This window comes from Eucyclogobius newberryi, unplaced genomic scaffold (genome assembly GCF_026437365.1).
Source record: "Eucyclogobius newberryi isolate DKJ021-1_F unplaced genomic scaffold, fEucNew1.0.hap1 SCAF_10, whole genome shotgun sequence".
Taxonomy (NCBI): Eukaryota; Metazoa; Chordata; class Actinopteri; order Gobiiformes; family Gobiidae; genus Eucyclogobius; species Eucyclogobius newberryi.
Window position 1 is genome coordinate 10,961,255 of NW_027315724.1, and position 20,765 is coordinate 10,982,019.

General features: G+C 38.2%; 1 protein-coding gene across 1 annotated transcript in view; it reads right to left on the bottom strand.

The window, feature by feature from the left end:
- The window catches only part of cog6 (component of oligomeric golgi complex 6), a 54,381-nt gene extending 35,889 nt beyond the window's left edge, over positions 1 to 18,492 (bottom strand). The window contains exons 1-4 of the mRNA XM_072460574.1: positions 18,305 to 18,492; positions 17,147 to 17,290; positions 15,602 to 15,673; positions 15,458 to 15,516 (exon numbers count right to left, since the gene is read on the bottom strand). Coding sequence (XP_072316675.1) covers positions 15,458 to 15,516; positions 15,602 to 15,673; positions 17,147 to 17,290; positions 18,305 to 18,439 — 410 coding nt within the window. The 5' untranslated portion in view covers positions 18,440 to 18,492. The remainder of the gene's footprint in view (positions 1 to 15,457; positions 15,517 to 15,601; positions 15,674 to 17,146; positions 17,291 to 18,304) is intronic.
- Between the last annotated feature and the right edge of the window lie 2,273 nt (positions 18,493 to 20,765).

The window sequence follows — 20,765 nt, forward strand, 5'->3', positions numbered from 1 at the left end:
TTCTTCTTCTTCTTCTTCTTCTTCTTCTTCTTCTTCTTCTTCTTCTTCTTCTTCTTCTTCTTCTTCTTCTTCTTCTTCTTCTTCTTCTTCTTCTTCTTCTTCTTCTTCTTCTTCTTCTTCTTCTTCTTCTTCTTCTTCTTCTTCTTCTTCTTCTTCTTCTTCTTCTTCTTCTTCTTCTTCTTCTTCTTCTTCTTCTTCTTCTTCTTCTTCTTCTTCTTCTTCTTCTTCTTCTTCTTCTTCTTCTTCTCGGGACCAACCCCCCTATTTTTCACCCAGTGAACATTGACGAAAAGTCACAAAAATTTGCACACCTCTAAAAATCGTGCCTCTCTACATTCTGGCTATTTCCCTTTTCTAAAATAAATAAAAATTGGCGCGTCAGCGCCCCCAAATGTACCAAAAATGCATTGAGAGATGGGAAATGACCCAAAAAAAATCTGATCGTAGAATCATGAAATTTGGCGCAGAGGTAGATGGTGACAAGAGAAGTAAAAAATATTATTACGGCAACGCCGTCCGCCCAACCAAATGTCGGCCATATTGCTTCAAAAATGGCTAAACATGATTTTGGAGTTTTTCCAAACGTCGTACTTTTACGAACTCCTCCCAGGGCGTTGGCCCTAAAAAGCTGAAATTTGGTGAAAATGCTACTGAGGAGTGGGACATCAAAAGTTATCCAAATTACATTGATACCTCTCATGGTCTCTGTGCGGCGAAGCCGCAAACTGTAGCTAGAATTTCAGAAATCTCCCATATTTAAAATTTCTGCCGTTTGCGCAGATAAAGTCCGAATTGCGTCAAATTAGAATCAGTTGTTAAACTCTTTGCCCTAAACCTACTTGAAGTGAAATAAATTCATTTGGCGCCACAGCGCCCCCTACAGATTTTATATGGAGGTTAAATGTTTAGTTTTGCGAAATTATATGAAATTTGACACACAACTCAATTTTAGCATCCCCATCAAAAAAGTCAATGAGAGCCATGTCATAATTGTTATGGCGTTGCCGTAACGATGACCGAAACCTTCCATGTTATTCCAATGGGGAAATCGCCAGAACATGTTTACACTTTATACTTTCACAAACTCCTCTTAGGGCGTTAGCCCTATTAACCTGAAATTTGGTGAGACTCATCTTCAGGGGTGGACCATCAAAAGTGATCCACATTTTTATTCAAAGAGTCACGGTGTCTGTGCGGCAAAGCCGCACATTGTGCCAAGAATTCTAAATAAAATTGCTTTTTGATGGTAAAACAAAGGGGAAAAGATGTGACAGCGTCACAGATTCAGCAGTAGGCGCAATAAAAGGACAATTGGGGCGCGTTAGCGCCCCCTCCTCTTGCGGCGTGGCGGCGGCGTGGCGAGGGCCGATCATTGCCGCTTGCGGCTATATTTACTATTATTATTATAAGCCTCATCATTTCTCTTGTTGTATTTTTCATCATATCAAAAACAAAAGGAAATGCCATCCTTTTTGTGTCACTGGCAGAATAGATTGAAGTGGTTCCTGTGTTCATCCTATTTTCCATGACGATGAGAATTTTCAAAATCATCTAAATCCATCAAAGAAATATTAAGACATTTTTATGACCATAAAAAAAGAATAACAGCTTTGAGTTAATTTTTGATTATTGATGTGCCACAGCACTTTTCTGCTTTTAATATCTTAATGCTTGTATTTTGTTTTTTGTTTATCCCACTCTAAAGATGATAAAAACTTTAGACAAATTCCTAACGTTCTTGACAGTCGTTTGTTGCTTGTTTCTTAACATTCAAAATGCACCAGCAGATGGCAGTGTAATACCGTTCACACATCGAAATGAACGTTTTAAAACGTTTAAAATTAGGTTTATTTCAGTTTAGTGTGTTATCTGACCCAATTTCACTAAAGCTGGCTGTTTTTATTTAAAAATAGATTAAATACACCCAACCCAAGCCAAGGGGAATATGGTCATTTTCAACTAAAACCATACTGCACACCTTCCTTCACAGAGCAGCTAAGCTAACATACTTTCAAATTTTTGTGTTTTTCCTATTTCAGTCATGTATGTCCACTAAATGACAGTTGGAATAAAAAAAATTGCGGGTCAATATTGATCGTAGGTACTTTTTCTTGCACTAGTATGGAACTGTTTGTTATTTTCTGTACTACAATAGGATTTGAGCTGTAGATGTTGAATAAATAACTTTTATGATTCATTATAGACACAAACCAACTATTAAAGTGTTCAATTTAGCTGTTTATTTTTGTAGATTTGGGGTTTTAAACAATATTGTACATGTAGAGTTGGGAGATCAATTGGAAAATGTATAATATCGTATATATCGTATAATATTATATAACTGTTGTTTTGGAGATGGATGAAATTAGAATATGTATATCGTCTATAATGAAAACGATTAGACACAAACTCAAAGAGAGACAGGAACATCTAGTGTAATCTCAAAAACAACGGTATAAAGTGACTTTTCTAATTCACTTTACAGTCCATTCTAAGGGTTTTTTCTGAAATGCTTGTGATTCCTTTGTTTGTCAGGTCAGGCCAATAAATTTTAATATTTTAGTAAATTTTCCTGGACATGTTTATCAAGATTCTCCCAAAAAATATCAAGATGGTCATTTTTTTGTCCCATGTACATTTAGAATATGTTTTTTGGGGATAATCCTGCTATAGGTTTGTTGTGCATTGTTCATTCTAAATGATTTTGTTAACGCTTCTTTGGTCGGACGAGATGGTCTGCCTCTGGGCTGGGACAGGGGAGGGAACTCTAAATCACTGGGATGTGGTGAAGGAGAAAAAGACTGAGACATTATCAAAGCATGATGTGTGAGACAGCCATTGTCCGTGCTCAGCCAGCGCAGAGAGAGGACAGCGCTGTAAATCTCAGACGCTCTTCTGTCGCAGCGTTTTTACCCGCGCAAAGCTGTTGTTTTCTTTTGACATTATAGCCAACATTTTCAAATAAACATAGACGTTTCCATATTTATCTCCAATTGGGATAAAGACACATTTTTATATGTATAAAACTAGGGCTTATTTTCTCATATTGACCAATCGCTCTCGATTTTCAATTCGATTTGGTCTTTTCAAAAACAAAGTAAAAATGGCTTTTAGTAATGCTTTCATGAACATAAACTATACAGAGTTTTAATCCGTGCCATTTAACGCAAATAGTATTCAAAGGTCTTCCTCCAAAATTCAGACCTCTTCTCAAAATGTTTTTACCGACAGAGGATCGACTGGTGACCTCTCGATTCAAAAAACCCTCCCAAATAACTGACGATTTCACATGACTCTTGGTCTTTCTATTAATTTCCCAGCCTTATACACAATAGAACACAAAAAAATGCTGTGGAGAATTATTTTTTTTTTATAAAACAAGACAGTAGATAGAACCATTGCACCATTAGACGCGATCGACCGTAGACTAAGGGACCAAACAGTGTCAATTTTACATAATATGTGCCCTAACGTGTCGATCTTGCACTTATTGTTGTTATTGCTCAAAAATACCTTGGTAGCCTCTTCTCAAATCTGACCCATACTGCAATCTGGCTTGGAGGTTTAATGCTTTACTGTGGAACACTGAAAGTAAAGCAATAACACCTCCATTGATGTGGCAGAACCAGTGAGTTTCCAGATGGTCTGTTGTTCTGCCTGTGCCTGGCTCAATATCCTTAACACCGTGGTTTTATTACCATAGTAAATGATGAGCTAAATGTTACGACGCTATGCAAATTAGGCCGTCGGTTAAACTGAGCGAAGCATCTCTAGGAAATGGTTTCTAAATCAGTGCAGCGCCGAAGAACATTAAAATCAGATATGTTACAAGAGAGAGAGAGTGGAAATACTGATGTCTTAAGGCGATAATTTCATCATTAATATGTAAATGTAGGCAGTGGGCTGGAGCAAATGTAGAATTTCATTGTGTTTCATTTACATTAATTTAGTAGTTTGATGAGATTTATAAACATTTACCATCTATACATGTTCCATAATAACTACATGGATTTTTTTTAATGTATATTAAAATACCAGAATTATAATATGTTTGCTAATATTTGATGCCAATAACTACTGAACCAAATTTGTATTGATAAATCCAATATCAATGCATGTCAAACCTAAAGCAAACCGAAAGCATTTTCAAATGTTCTGATTTGACTTGCTAGTCTCAAGTTTGCCTGAAACATTTAAATATTTGGTAAATATGTGTTTGTAAAGAGAACACCTGAATTCTAAAGGCTGTTACTGTCCCACACATTAGCTCCAATGCAATTTCAATGGAAGAGTTAGCTTTAGCCTCCAAAAGTCACAAACTGAAAAGCCAGAGCTATTTAGGCGACTGACAAACACTTGGCCACATGGGATGAAACTATGACTTTAGACAAAAACATTGTCGTTGCACTGTTTTCTGTTGATCATTAATGCTAGCAATTAGCATCAAACAAAAAATACATGTAAAAACAAGCATTATCATTAAGAACCACAGAACATGCTAACATAAGTGAAATGGGAGCTGGTAGTTATGCAGGCCGTTCACTCTGGTTACTCGGTGGCAAATATCACAAACATAGTCTGCATTGTCCACAGATATTCAAATTCATGTTAAAAAAATGGAATAGAATGTACATGAATACCAGCTGTTCTCCACACGTCCTCCAGGAAGGGTCAATTCAACTAATCTTAATGTATTAACTTACAGATTATTTAATTGTCCAAAAACATCTTGAAGACCATGTATTCATATGGTAAATAGCCTCGCCTCTCCACAGATCTGACCTGTAACTTGGCCTGGTATTGTCATCTGCTTGTCTCCATCGAGAGTTTAATGCCAATGTGGAACATTCAAGTCAATCTGATAACAAGAAGACGGCAGAAACTCCAGAAAAGTTACATAATGCAATTTAAAAATCACAACATTTGCAATCTTCTAAATGGCATAGAATATTTGCTGTCATTTTTTGGGGGGAAGCACCATTTTCTACAGTGTTGTCTGGGCGTTACACATTCTTCTCAAAGTTGCAATTACCAAATACCAGAGAGGAGTGCAAGAAGCTACATCCCCTAAAACTCAGAGCGAAAAACTCTTTAGTCACACTTCTTATTAAGATTTCCAAATCATTAATGAAAGTTGGTTTTGAGTATTTGTTTGGCCAAGCACAGAAATCTTTTAGGTATTACAGCACCATCTCATAAACACTTTTGTCAAACTGCGACTGACCCATTACTTACTATAAGCACAGCCGGGCTAATACAGCAATGAGTTTAGAACGAAAATCAAAGTGTGCAAACTCAATCATCATAAAGAGAGAAACAAAATGGCCTCTGTGTAAACTAGTATGGAAAACTAGTGATACTAGCGTATCAGGGGATAAAAAAAATATTGCTAGTGTTTCAGAATATGCATTATTTTTAGGATTTGCAACTGATCAGCTCTTGCGTTGTCACTATATGGATGCTGGAAACTGGCTGGCTTCAGTCTGTATTTTAGCATCAACTGCTAGAAAATAAATAAAATGTTTAGACCATAAATAAAGTAGGGTAATATGACAGGATGATTGTTTTTTACTGTTATTTGCGATTATTGACATTGTGAGCAAATGGCAGTAAAATCATTTGGAAGAGAAAATAGCTCTGTCTTTGGGTAAAAATGTATTAAATATGCCCAAGGTACTTGGTGGTGATTAGGGGTGTTCATGATTAACCAATTAACCATCACATAATGCTTAAAATTGCACCATTAGAGGGCGCCCATGTGTGCTCTCTCCGAGTTAAAAACAAGTCAGCTGAACCTCCAAAATAGAGGATTTATTCCATAAAAATAATCTTAATCTTAAATGGTTTATGATTCAGATTGAAAACTATCAATCTTTTTTACCTGCACAAGCTACGGTAAATGGCTAACGCTAGCAAATTTACAGCGTGACTTAAACTACAACCGTGCGCCAAAACAACCGTCACAGGAACTTTCATTGTGCTGTGTTGTGCACAGTTCACCTGTCGCTGCTCTGTGTTTACTCTCATAAATGCACTTTGACCTATTGACTCGTACAGTAAAAAACAACAACAAAAACAACAAACAAGCACCGTGTTAATGCTACTGGTTTACCAACTATTGGCCGCAAAGAGCTCCAACTATTAGTTAAGGAAAATTGAAAACGTGCATCCCAAATGGGGATTTTTAAAGCTAATGCTACTCCAGGTATGTTTTTGATAAGGTATTAATTTTAGAACACGGTGAAAAGCTAAAAAATGTTTGCATTATATTTTCAAACTTCCTATAAGTTATTTGTTCTTTTCTTCTGTATCTACCTCTGTATCTACCTGCGTTGCATCAATGGAATTTCCCCATGTGGGACAATAAAGGATTATCTTATCTTATTATACATGTCCTTTTAACTGTTCAGTCACTCACCAAACTCCAGCTAACTCAACCCATGCATTTTCCTTCCAGCTCTGCCATATATGTAGTTATCATGTGATCCTCTGGAATTCTGGACTCCGAAATAAGAAGTCAAGAATCCGACTTGTTTGCATTCATGTGCTTTTTATCTCAGAAAAATGATGAGACCAAAAAAAAATCACCAAGAGTCGGCTCTTTAACAGCGTTTAATAGAGCTACCAGTAAGTTTGTTATTAGCTGTGTTTTTTGTGTAAATATGTTGCTCTGTTCTATGGACAACCGACCGTAAACCCTTAAATGTAGTTACGTTTAGTTAAAGAGCTCGTGCAAGCATTCAAGTTCATTTTTCCCTGTTCCTGAGGACCACATGAACACAGCATGAATATGTGACAGGCTTTATTAAATCAAACTTTCTGAATGATAAAGTTAATTTCACATAAAACCGCAAAATACAAAAGTACTTATATTTGAGTATCCTTATTTTGGAATATGAATCAAGCTTACTATATTTCTGATTCTAAAGTCTGCTTGTACTGTGATCTTAATAATACTAATAATTAACAGATTAACCATGACATCCATAACAATACAGTTTTGAACTTTGGTCTCAATTTTAAACGGCGGCCTGGACTTCCCCTTGGACATGCCTGTGATTCAGAGCATATTGCACGGACAGAATGAGAGATAAGATGATCAAACGCTGGCTGCAGTCCGCCCGCCGCCAGCCCCGCCCTGTTATTGTGCACCGAGTGGGTCGATTATCCATTCAAATCTATTCGGGGCCGTTTGAAAGGCTCCGGCTGTGGAAATTTGGCACTGGCCAGTTAGCCACGGGCCGCTGATCACAAGAGCGCGGCCCGGCCCATCCAGCTACATCAAACAGTGTTGTGGTGAACTCAGAACACCTCCCTCATTAAACCGCAATAAGCCTCACATGTCAATACACGCGCCTTGTCATTTACGCAGCAACGGGCCTCGAGAGCGTCAGTTATTAACCACCTGTGCTCAAGAACGGTGCCTGGTATTCATTTGCCTTCTACCACCGTGTTTGAGGGTACCTGAAGTGCGAGGATGGAAGGATGGAAACTTTATTGATCCTGAAGGAAATTCAAAGTTTGGCGGCAGCATAACAAGAAAGACATTTAAATTTGAGGTACTCCAGACAAAATAAATGTTGGAACCACAGTGTACTGCACCTACGTATCCATTAAGTTATATCAAAGTTCACAAACTAACATTTCACTTGAAAAAAAAACTATAATAAAATGGGTGTAGGATAATAAATTCATCTGTGGCAATTTTTATGACGATTGTGTAGAAAAAAGCTAGCTCTTTAGCTTCATTTCTCTTTCTCTTTCATACTTAGCTTACTGTCCAGTCAAGACTCAAACCCCAATATAAGTTGCCCCTTTGGGTGACTTAGCTATCACATTTGCTTATCTAAAAGGCCGTGGCTGGAGAGCCGCGGTGCGGTCAAATAGCCGCGCAGTTTCAGGGACCGCGGCATTTCCCTTATAGCCTCATGGCTAACCCTAACATTAACCCTAACCTTAACCCTAACCTTAACCCTAACCTTAACCCTAACCCTAACCCTAACCCTAACCTTAACCCGGCGCGGTCTAAAACTGCGCTAAAACGCGGTCAAATAGCGGCGCAGTTTCAGGCACAAAAATGCCATGGCAGTTTCGGCCGCGCGCCGCGGCTCTGCAGACACTCCCTATCTAAAAATATTTTGACACCGACCTCTAGTGGCTTGTGATATATTTTCAAAAAACAGTAAGTGTTGTTGTCACCCGGGCTTAACACAAACCAAAAAAATAAAAAATGACTACGCACCAAATTTCATTTCCATAATTTCAATGTGTCTCATTTAGTGTTGAAAATGACAGATTGCCTCTTGACAATTGCTACTTGCTGGCACCACATCCATCAACATTGTCCCTTGGCATTGAACCAAAACAAACAGTGTGGGAGCTTTTTAATGATGGCTGAATAAGTCAACACGCAGCCCCACCTCTTGGCTTCGCTTGTGCGTGAGGTCACACCAAACCAGGCCCGTAAATACAGACATCTGCTTGGAAGACGTCTGGACTTGTTTTAGGGACAATGGCAACAGTGTAATGAAAAGATCAGACCGAGGCATGGGAAGGTGACTAGTGTTGGCATTAGCATGGACGAGCGGGCTACATGTAATTAATGCTCGTGCTGACAGGGGCATTGGACAGGACAAGGACTCGGAAAACAAAAGCGCAGCACGTCTGAGAGGCCGTGGACAAACACCGGCGTCCCTTCTTCGCCGTGCCGTGGTAAACAAAGCGGCGCGGCTGCTTTCCATTTCATTAGAACTGCTGACAAACGACACAGTGTCAGGGGCAGGTAAGATAGCAGCCGGTGCAGGACGGGCTGCGATGTCAGGTAAATGCATATCAGGGGACATCGCAGGAGAGGAGACTTTGTTTGCACCAGTGTTTCCCACCGACTAAGTTTGAATGATATCTATATAAAAGGATACTTTATTCAGCTCCTTTGCTCTTGGTTATGGTATTTTAATGAAAATAAAAAAGAAGGTGTTTAGTTGCAACACTTTTGCTTTCCATTTAAATGGGAGGATTAAGGGCCAAACTGACAAATCCGTGACTGTTGGGAGTGAAGCAATATGTAATAATAACTCTGTGATTGTCAAAATGAAACTTACAGAATGATGGCTCATGAAGAAGGATCCTGGTTTCAGTTAAAATGCATGAGTGAAACATTACTATAAATAAAAAACTCAATTAACTAATCGGTTTTAGAAATATGACCCTTATCCAGTAGGTGAAACACTCTCTAGTCTCTATAGGCTATAGTCATTCTTGGTCAACTAAAGACATATCTTGTGCATTGATAAGTCAACTAAAAGGCAGGCGGCGAGCGTGGTGCTCAGGCAAAAACTGCTCTGTACATGTAGTAGTTAGTCGACTAATACACTTTGGTAAAATAAAACACCATTAACTGATTAATCGACTTAAAAGCTCCCACAACTGGAAAGTTGTGTAGTGTGTCCCCAGCTTCATGGTCCACACTACACGACTCTGACTAACTGAAGACACTTTCATCCTATGAAATACAATCAATAATCCACAAAAACAACTTTATAGTCTATAATAATTGGAGAGATTTATAATAATTAGAGAGGAATTGGACTGATCTCATGGGGAGATTGCATCAAGCGGAATTCACACATGACTTATTGTCACCGCCATTTTGAAGACATTACACATGCTGTTGCTTCTCCGCTGTTAGAGAGTCATGAAAAACAGCTCATAAAATTGATTGATCCTTTAAGAAGACAGAAGTAATGGGCTTTGATCCTTATCTACAGCGACGAGTCACCGACACTTAAAAGCGACGACAACTTGCAATAGAAAACCTCTACGGGGTGATGCGATTTCAGAAGCGGGAGTGGACGGCAGAGTTCTGGATGTATTGCAGTTTTTGAAGGTAGGCGGAGGGGAGACCATATAGAAGGCTATGCGTGGATGAGGATTTCTGCAGTAGACCAAGCAAGGGAGGGCCGGAAGCGGAGGCCAAAATAAAGAGCCTCACAGAAGCAGTTACAGAGAAAGAGGAGCAGACGTTTCAATAGAAAGGCCGTCATTAACCAAACTGAGCCGAAGAGCTCCAAGACGAACCGGTCAAGGGAACCACAGCCAAAACGTATGCTTACCGTTTTCATTTCAATTACATGTTTTGAATTACAAACTACTCCAATATCCCCTTGACATTCTTTGGCATCCATATTACGCGGCATTTTACGTATTGCCAGTACAGTCTATAAAAAGAACAGACTATGCCAGAAAGGATATCAAAATACAATATGACCCATCCCTATCTGAGGTCATCTTACAATTCTAACCATGTGTCAAGAGGAGAGAAAAATGACTTTGGGAGTGGTGGCGCGACCTGAAATGGATCTATCCGGTGGGACATGACTCCGGTGGTGATTTGAGGGGTCATGGAAGGAGGACGGGCTGTCTCTGCACACTTCCCCTGGCAGCTCTTCAGACACAACCCCGCTAAAAGGACGAGGTGAGGACCCGGCCGTCTCACACCGTCCCATCTGGTCACGTTGGGGTCGCTCACAGCACAAATGAAAATGTCACGCGGCCGGCCAGACATCCCAGAGTCTCCAAAGGACTTCTGTAAAAAAACGATGGATGTTTTTTTCCGCGTTTGATTCTTTGACGGTTTAGATGTGTCGCGACCTCCAGAATAATAGGTTCATGTGACATTATGACATTCCAGAAGGTTTAAACTTGAGCTAGAGTCAGAATTCTACAGTGGAAGTTGCTGTTTAACTGTCAGATTGTAGATTTGTTGACCTGGTATCTCTGTAATTATTGGATCTATCCACATGAAACAACAAAAACTGGCACAAAGTTCAAAGTCTTCTCTGTCATAATAAATAAACAAAAGAAAGTGGTTCTCTCTATTCACCTCCAAACACCTAAATTAAAAAGACAATGACTGATTAGTGTCCGTTGAAAGGACTTTAAAGGACTGCAAATGTAATACTGCAGATTTGTCGAGCCAATCCCAAACATATGATTATTAGTTTGACGTTTGTGGATTTCTATTTCTTTAAAGAACAGTAAATCTCCCATAGAGTGACATAGGCACAACATCTGAGATTGTGACATCATCAGATTGTAGAACGTGAACGCAACACATTCCGTGGATTTGGATTTTTGGTTCGCAGCTCATGTCTGCGGTGTAAAATGCCACCTCTTTAAGTCAGGGGGGCGGTCCTGGAGTGGAGGCGGAGCCAGTGGAGCGGGGAATTGCGGCAGTACATCACGGTTGTCAGAGGGGTCTCCTTTGGCAGAAACGCGCGTGATTATTCGCCGTGGTCCGCCCCTCCTCCGTGTCATTGAGCAAGGTCACAGAGAGAGAAGGGAGGTCACGGGGTGTTGGGGAATGGAAATGAGCCGCGCCCCGATACAAAAGGCAAACGGGTGATTTACAAGAGGGGTCGTCTTCTTTCATCCTCGGCACTCTAAATCTGACACTGATGATATGTCTGTGTCGTAATAATCCTCACGGTGCTGCATGGATTCTATTACCCTTACATGACAGGAAGGGCATCTGGTAAAAGTTGATTGATTTGGTTGTCATGCAGTGGTGTCGATATGATTCAATACAAATGTTGGGACACACAGCGGTGTGTTATGGTTCTGTTTAGTAAGCTGTGAAGCGTTCCTTGTAGGTGTAGTCCCACCCACTTTATTATTAGGAAATAGGGCTGGGTAAAAAAAAAATATTTAATCTATTTTGGATCGATGTCATTAAAATTTTGCAATATCGATTCATAAGGCATGAGATCGATTTTCCTCGCATGAAGTTAACCCCAGTAGTCTTGTGCGTGGCGCAGCAGTGGCGCGTTTACGTTCGCTTGTCAAGCGTGCAAGACGCAGGTAAAACTCGGCTCAGCGAGACGTCCCAACTAAAGTCTGACGTCTGGAACCATTTCGGATTTAAAACAACAAAGGACAAAGAGCCGGATAAAACCAAAGTGGTTTGCAAAATCTGCGAAGCGGAGGTCAGTTATTGTAGAAATACTACAAACCTCACTTGATAAGGTATCACACTACGCTAACGTTAGCTTCCGACAACAAGGCGCCCATCCGGGGAAAAACAAATAAAACTGTGGGAATCACTAACGTTACCAGCCGATTCTCTGCGGGTCATAAAGATAACAGAGGCCATTGCAACTTTTGTCTGCAAAGATTTACGCCCGTACTCGGTAGTGCAAAACGAACGCTTCAAGCGGCTTGTTCATGCGCTAGATCCACACTACTTTATGGTGCAACGTAAACATCTGACAGAAAGTTATCCCGTGTGTGTGAAAATACGCCATCCTAACGACAATGCCAAATCTGCAGAGAGAGTCGGCATAACATGTGACACCTGGACATCACGGTCAACGCAGTCGTACCTGACAGTGACCTGACGAGCCACACCGCTAATAATATGGGCATGTCTACAGAGCCGCAGCGCGCGGCCGAAACTGCCATGTTATTTTGTGCCGGCCGCGCGAAATTGGCCATGATACCCAGCCCTATTAGGAAATATAGTATAGTATAGTATAGTATAGTATAGTATAGTATAGTATAGTATAGTATAGTATAGTATAGTATAGTATAGTATAGTATAGTATAGTATAGTATAGTATAGTATAGTATAGTATAGTATAGTATAGTATAGTATAGTATAGTATAGTATAGTATAGTATAGTCATTAGTCTTAATCAATTATCATTCATTTTGAAAAAGGAGGAAATCCTGTTAATGGTCTTTGAAAGACTTTTTTTAAATATGTTTTTATGGAATTCTATCTTTCTTTATTAAACTTTGGTTAAGAAAAAAATTACATAGTTTAATGTTAATGATATAAAGCAACATATACAACAATAGGGGTGTGTTGTATCAAAATAGTATGATATTTGCTGAAACAGTATTGATGCATTGTGCTCCATATTTTGGTATATTTTACCTGATATATTTGGCTGATATTTGCCCTTTTCAGCATATTGACTATCAACCTTAATACTCCAGCACAGGCCGATATTTTGTTTTAGCTGACCTGAAGTATACACATAAAGCTTTATTTGAACAGCACAAAACGTGACAACACAGCTCATTATCACTGTGTATTCAGTAATGAGTATGCACAGGTCAAAGTTTAACATAGAAATGCAGTTGTTAAAATCTTAAAAAATAGTAATTTGCTGCAGAGTATCATGCTTAAAGGCGGTATGGACGATTTTTCGGCGATTTGAGAACGCAGGCGGAAGTGCGCATGCGCACTCCCCCGTGCGGACTGGTACAACACACACGTGCGTTTGTTTATTAGCGCAACGGAGCGCATCACATCGCTCGTCTCCCGTAGATTTCTGTCCACTTCTGCGTCAGCTCGAACTGTCTTTCTCCGTCTTCATTTTGCCCCGTACACTGAGGGAACTATATTATGATAGATCCATGCGCTTAGGCACGCGGAAACGTGGGGACGAGCCTGACGCGGCTGCAGGTGAGCAGTAGGTGCGTTTTATGATTGATACGTGGCAGGACAAATGATTTATCCACGCCACGAGGAAATATGATAAAAAAAATTTGCTGAAAAAAATCGTCCATACCACCTTTAATATATATCAATATTTTTATTGGACAGGCAGTGTAGTCCAAATACAGTTCCAAATTGTGAGTGATAATCAGCACTCCCAAGTACAAAGACGTGGATGTACAAAGATAGCAGATTAGCAGAGCATTTTGATAAAAACACGGTACGCAACAGCCTAAAACGACATGAACCAAACTTGTGCAAAACCCAAAATTGTGCATCAGAATTTGAATATTTAAAAATGTAAATTAATGTTCAACTAATTCAATTATCATGTTTCAATGTACCTTAAAACTGCAGTTATAGTTGTTAAGTTTAGAGCACTATTTATTTCCCTTTTATTGGTTTTGTGCAATTGCTGGTCTATCTAGTCATTAACCACTTTCAATAATCTGAATTAAATTAACAAGGATTAAATTAACTACTGTAGTAGTAAATTGGAGTTTGATAATAAAACATTGACATTTCATTATCTGATATAATCGCATTTCCATACAAATGAACTCCATCACAACATATATTTTTGTAATTTCAATGCATTTTCAGGCAAACAGACACATTCTCTCTTTCTGGTTTGTTTTGCCTGAAACTATTTGCGAACAATGTCTGCATATAATGTTGTATTTTCCAGCCGCTTTGACAGAACAGCCATTTGTCTGGAAGTTAGCCAAACAGAAAACAGGCTGTTTCAGAGTGTGAAATGAGGTACTAGAGCGCAGTAGGATGTTGTGTAGCCCTGGACTGATGAGGACGCCCGATCACAAGCCGATATGATGGATGGTCGCGATGGATGGTGGCTACGCGGGCAGATAACGGCAACAAGCCACGGTATGAGCTTTTCCCTTTCATTTCCACAGTTCATTTAAAGTAGCAGTCACCGGCTTACTGTATTTCGGGGATCTCCTGACATTCACAAATGCCAGTCGGAAAGTTCACAGCGCAAAGAAGTGTTGTTCGTCAAATTTTGCTGACTTGCTCCAAATAATGTTTCTTAAAAGATTGAAATGCAAGATAAAAACACAAGGGAGTTGAGCTACATTTATTCAAACACAAATTTCCAACATACGGTAAATAGATTCAGGTTTCAGCTTTCATCCTCAAAGATTTATCGATAAAAAGAGACACTATTTCAATTGATTAAAGGCGCAATGGACGATTTTTCGGCGATTTGAGAACTCAGGCGGAAGTGCGCATGCGCACTCCACCCGTGCGGACTGATACAACACACAAGTGCGTTTGTTTATTAGCGCGACGGAATGCATCGCATCTCTCGTCTCCCGTAGATTTCACTCGCTTCATGAGCCAGCTCGAACTGTCTTTCTCCGTCTTAATTTTGTCCCGTACACTGATATTATGATAGATCAATGCGCTTAGACACACGGAAACGTGCTGCTCGTGGGGACGAGTTGCACGCGGCTGCAGGTGAGCGGTAGGTGCGTTATGATTGATACGTGGCAGGACTAATTTGCAGTCCAAGCCACGAGGAAATGAGACTCAGATTTGGGTCAAAACAATCGTCCATTCAACCTTTAACTTACCTATGGTGTGTGAAATTATTTGTTTATTTTGTGTTGAATTAAATCATTTAACAACCTCTGAAAGGCACAAATCTTTGCTCAAATGCTCTTTGAATGTGGAAAATGATGAAGCTGTTTAATAAAAGAAAGAAAATGCTGTTTAAGTCGTTCCAAATGAAAAATAATAACAAAAACAATAACCCATTAGTTACAAGTCTTTTTTTTTTTTTTTTTATAATTTCTAAGATTCAATAAAACTGTTGAGATTCGTGATGATTTGCAACCAAGCAGCAATAATTCATCAGTGAAAAACTCCCAGCTTCAATATCCTGAACAGAGCGCTCTTTTAACAGGTCAAATATTTTCAGAATGGACTTACTTTTCTCCCTGAAGTTTGTTGGTCTTGACGATTAAATCCTGTGTCTGCTCCTTTGCTGCCTGTTGAAGAAATGTCCCATGAATGAATGTTGTGTTGATATGAGACTAGTGGAGAACATGGAGAGTAAACATGGAGCTACTGCACCTTCAGTCTGCTGGTCATCTCCTCACAGCAGCTGCTCATGGCCTGGACGTCTTCATTGACAGTCTCAAGCTCCTGCGACATAAGAACATTTAGTATTTTTAAATTACATCTACTGGGCCAACAAATACACATTAACTCTACAAAAACTGGTGCAGAAGAGCATTGTTGAGTATTATATGGTGTTTTCCCATCAGCTGGAAAACACAATAATATAAAGTTGGTTAGTTATTTCCCATCAAAATACATAAAAGTGTATAAAACTTTAATTTGTACAATTCTGGCATGGCATGTTACCCTCACATTGGGAAGACGAGTTTAATACGCCAATTATATGTAACTACTTTTTTAGGACTATATATAGTACAACCATTGATTCCTTTTTCAACTTGAAATATTTTATAAAATTATAGCGACAAGAAAATGTCTCAAAATATGTCAAAGGGAAGCGGAAGATACTGTATAATGCATGTAGTCCTTATGTGTCAAAGTTCTTCATTTACATTACACATATTTTACATTAACAATATTTAAACTTGCTGGCATTTATATATATATATATATATATATATATATATATATATAAATGTAGGTGTTCTCCCAGTGCTGCTGTTGAAGCTGGAAACACACTGGACTGTTACCCAGCATGCCATGCTCTTCCAGTTTAACTTGATTTGTTGAGCACAGAGTCCAACTTAAAACCAATGGTACATACTTAAATATGATATTTAATTTAAAACTCGATTTTGATATTAAGGAATATACTTGATTCTCGATACCAATTTTGATACCACGGTGATAATTTTAAAAAGGCTATTTTTAGGTTTTTTTCCAGACTGACATTTTCAATACAAAACAATAGTTCTTTCTTTATTAAACATTGTGGCCTCATACTAGTTGTGATAAAATTCAAGATTATTCAGATTGTTCAGGAAATCTTACATTTTGACCTGTTTATTGGATTTGTTTGAGTATTGATACTTGTTCAAATGAACATCTAGTTTCTATACCAGGTTTAGAATCGATTGGTATTTAATTTTTTTGTCAATCATAGCCTAATCCTAAATAATTTAGAATTTATTTGTGCACATTAGATCATTTATTTATTTTATTGACATTAAATTAATGTTAGCTGTTCAGTGCAAAAAAGTAGTAGGACCCCTTTATATTTGCACAGTTGGACAATGCAGTTAAGTTACATGCATTCTTATTTTCTAGTTTTGTTTTATCATCATAGTCAAATTACCAAAAGATAAATATTAAACAAACCATGTTTTGAGCAGCAAAAAATATGACGCATCTGTATTGGTTTTCTGGGCATTTATCATCAGTGTCATTTGGTTATTTGGGGCTGTAACCTGTAATAACCTCAAAAAGCCTTTCTACTCTTCTACTGTATGAAAGACAGTACTTTTTAGGCCAATTATCTTATTATATGTCTTACCTTATAGCAAATAACAATATCAAAATTCCCAATATTGCTCATATTTTTCAGATCCATATACACCAGTTAACCTCTATTTAGTATTGTAGGTAATGTCAGTTTACCTCAGTGACCTCTTTGAATACTTGTGCAAAATCCTCGTTGATGGCCAGGCTCCGTCTTTCGATGTCCCCGCGAAGGTTCCTCCTGGTGCGCAGGCTGTTCTCCGTGAAAAACACTGATAGAGCTTTGAGAGCCTCCAGCATCTCCTGAAAAACATCACCAACCGGAGTTTTGAAATTACAAATTAGATAAAACAATGGGATTAGGTATGGAAACAACTTTATTAGGTTAAATTAAGGTTTAAAGGATTAGAAATACGGTATGTGTTCCTTGCACATACATTGAGTTTGTCAATAGGTTTATGCCACTTTTGTGTCCATGTTGGGAACACGCTCTCTATTAGGGACATCAAGATTATTTGGTGAATTAATTATGATGATTATTCAGGTCACAATATAATCGTAAGAAGTAAAATATAATTGTTGTGACAATTTTATCAGCAGAATTAAGTATTTCATGTTCAATAACTAGCCCAAAAGATAAACCTAAATGTAAATAATCAAATCATCTGGCTGTTCTTGTCACATTTAACCTTATTTAAGTTCAGTATTGTAAAGCCAGTCACAAACTTATCATGTTAGACCATGGGAATGAAAGAAAATTTAAGATTATGCTGTTTTTTATCACAATAATTGTAACACTAAAACACTTGATATCATGAAATCCCTACTCTCCTTTTTTTTAGATAATAAAATATAATTTTTGACAAAAAATTGTTTTAACTTTTATTCATGTTACCATGTTGTCTTAATTTTTTTCTGAGATGGATCATGACATTCTAAAACTAATCACAAAAGTTATTTTCAGTATCATTGAATCATATCTCATATTTCGATACTTTTGGCAACTCCTTACAGTTGTATATTTTACTCTGTCATATGTTTTATATCAATGAAAAAACAAACAAACAAAAGGTACAATCCATCCCACTACAAATGTTTTTTTATGAAAACCAAATAATATCATTCTACTCTTACAATAAAGATCTAAAACAATATATACATGAAATTACAGACATATATCATATATCATGTTTTGTCTATTCACCCGTCGCTGTCACTAAGCCAAAAAAGGAAGCGTTAATAAACAAAAAAAAGCCTAAGGATAGGATTGACGTGGAGCTTCGGTTAGCATGTTAGCCAAAGCTGTCAAAGCTTTACCTTGTCATTGTCAAGCCTCGTTTCCAAGATCTTATTGAGTTTTCTGGACAGCGGATTGTTTTGCTGGGAAGAAGAATTTGGATTGTGCACAGTCGTGGCGTTATCCGCAGTATTTTCCATTTTTGTATCACCCATTGTACAAATCTACCTCCACGTCAGTCAGGAGGAGAAATGTTTTGGTCCGTCTGAGAAAAGGCTCCGGCTCACGCGGGGCCGCCACAACAACAGTTCCGGTTACATTCTGTTTCATTTCATTCAAATTTTCGACAAAAAGCATGCATCTTTCGTCATTAAATAGTAACTGAATATATATTTTCAATCCCTTTACATTATTATGACCATAACTAACTAATGAACAAACAAACTATAGGCTTACAGCTTTTTATTACAATTTGAAATACGGTAATATGATACTTGACTACATATGTCAATAATACAATTTTTAACCAACACAACAATGATGCTATATTTTACATTATATATCTAGCTTAATGGCTTTTTAGTCACTAATGCCTCTACAGAGAAAAAAAGCACTGATTACAGATAAATATAGTAACGTTTTATGACAATACTAGAGACATAAAGTATCATTTGTTTTCCCGGTTTTGTGTTCATGTGAAACACTGCCCTTTCTCCCCCAACAGGTTGATAATCCAGAATCTAAGGCTGCACAATAGCAATATGATTGCAATATTTGAATATAGGCTTATTTTTTCACACAGTATTTCAGTACATGAACATGTTTCTACAACGTTAATACACTGTTTTTACAATAGGCTACTGCAGGGGGTTCCCAAACTTCTCTGAGCAAGACCACCAAACAACCTGTGGGACCCCCACTGAAATATCCATATTATTGTGATATTTTACACAATAATTTCAGTAATATTAAACAAATATGTTAATGCCTTAACAGAGCCCAAAAGTACTTCAGTATTTCACACAGATTTTGAGAACTATTCACACCATCTTGGTAAAAAAAAAATATACATGTATAGGCCTACAGTATCTTCAGTAAAAATGACTTTATGATGTATGATTTCCTACTTTTGGCTTTATTTGGTGGAATAAAAGCCTGTAAATGTAAATGATAGTTTCACACCAATTTGAGTCAGTTTGAGAAGGACAGTTGAAAAATATGTTGACAGTGACATAAAGTAGAGCAGAGTTCTAAAACATGAGCCACTAGCAAAAGTTTATCCAAACGTTTTTGGCAGTTTTCACACATCCTTGACACATTAATACAACAACGGTATTATCATAGATTTTCATTTGTCAGATAATACATGACATTAGAAGATTTTTGGCCCAGTGAAAAACATGGTTGTTAAGAAACAGTTACGGAATTTCCTAATGTGATGTGTCTTGATGATTTACAACTAGGAAGTAACATTTCATATTTTTTTTTTATTTTGTTAAAATTTATACACATATAAAAGCATAAAAAATATAATACATAAATAATATAAACAATAATTTTCATTTTCTATTGGAGATTAATAATTTACTCATAATAATATTTAAATTCAGGGTCATATCCATTTGTTTCTCCTTCAGAAGAGTCCCAAAGATTAATATAATTAATTTAACTGTGTAAAATTGGACAACTTAACGGTAAATACAAATCCAATCCAATCCAATCCACTTTATTTATATAGCACGATTTATACAACCAGAGGGTTCCAAAGTGCTTCACAGCAAGGTAAAAGACAGGCAAAAATAGGATAAAAGTAATAAAATAAGATATAAAAATAAAATCAAATAGATAATTAACTCAAACAAACACACTAAAATCAAATAGCTTAAAGGCGGTATGGACGATTTTTCGGCGATTTGAGAACGCAGGCGGAAGTGCGCATGAGCACTCCCCCGTGCAGACTGATACAACACACACGTGCATATGTTTATTAGCGCAACGGAGCGCATCGCATCTCTCGTCTCCCGTAGATTTCTGTCCACTTCTGCGTCAGCTCGAACTGTCTTTCTCCGTCTTCATTTTGCCCCGTACACTGAGGGAACTATATTATGATAGATCCATGCGCTTAGGCACGCGGAAACGTGGGGACGAGCCTGACGCGGCTGCAGGTGAGCGATAGGTGCGTTTTATGATTGATACGTGGCAGAACAAATGAGTTATCCACGCCACGAGGAAATATGATAAAAAATTTGCTGAAAAAAATCGTCCATACCACCTTTAAATCTTTACTTTTCTACTAATCTTTACTTTTCAAATAGCTTAAATCTTTACTCAATTACAATACTTGTTCCCACTGTACCTCTTCGACCACAGCAACAGCACCAATGACATAATTTACGCTTTGAGCCTTTAATCACTCGCTTTACCCGCTTGTCCAGGAGCCCGGTGCCTGGACCATAGCGCCGCTGAGCCCGGCCTCTAGGCGGGGGCAGAGAGCGCTCCCGTCCCGCCCACCTCCCTCTCTCTCCCGCTGCTGCTCCGGAG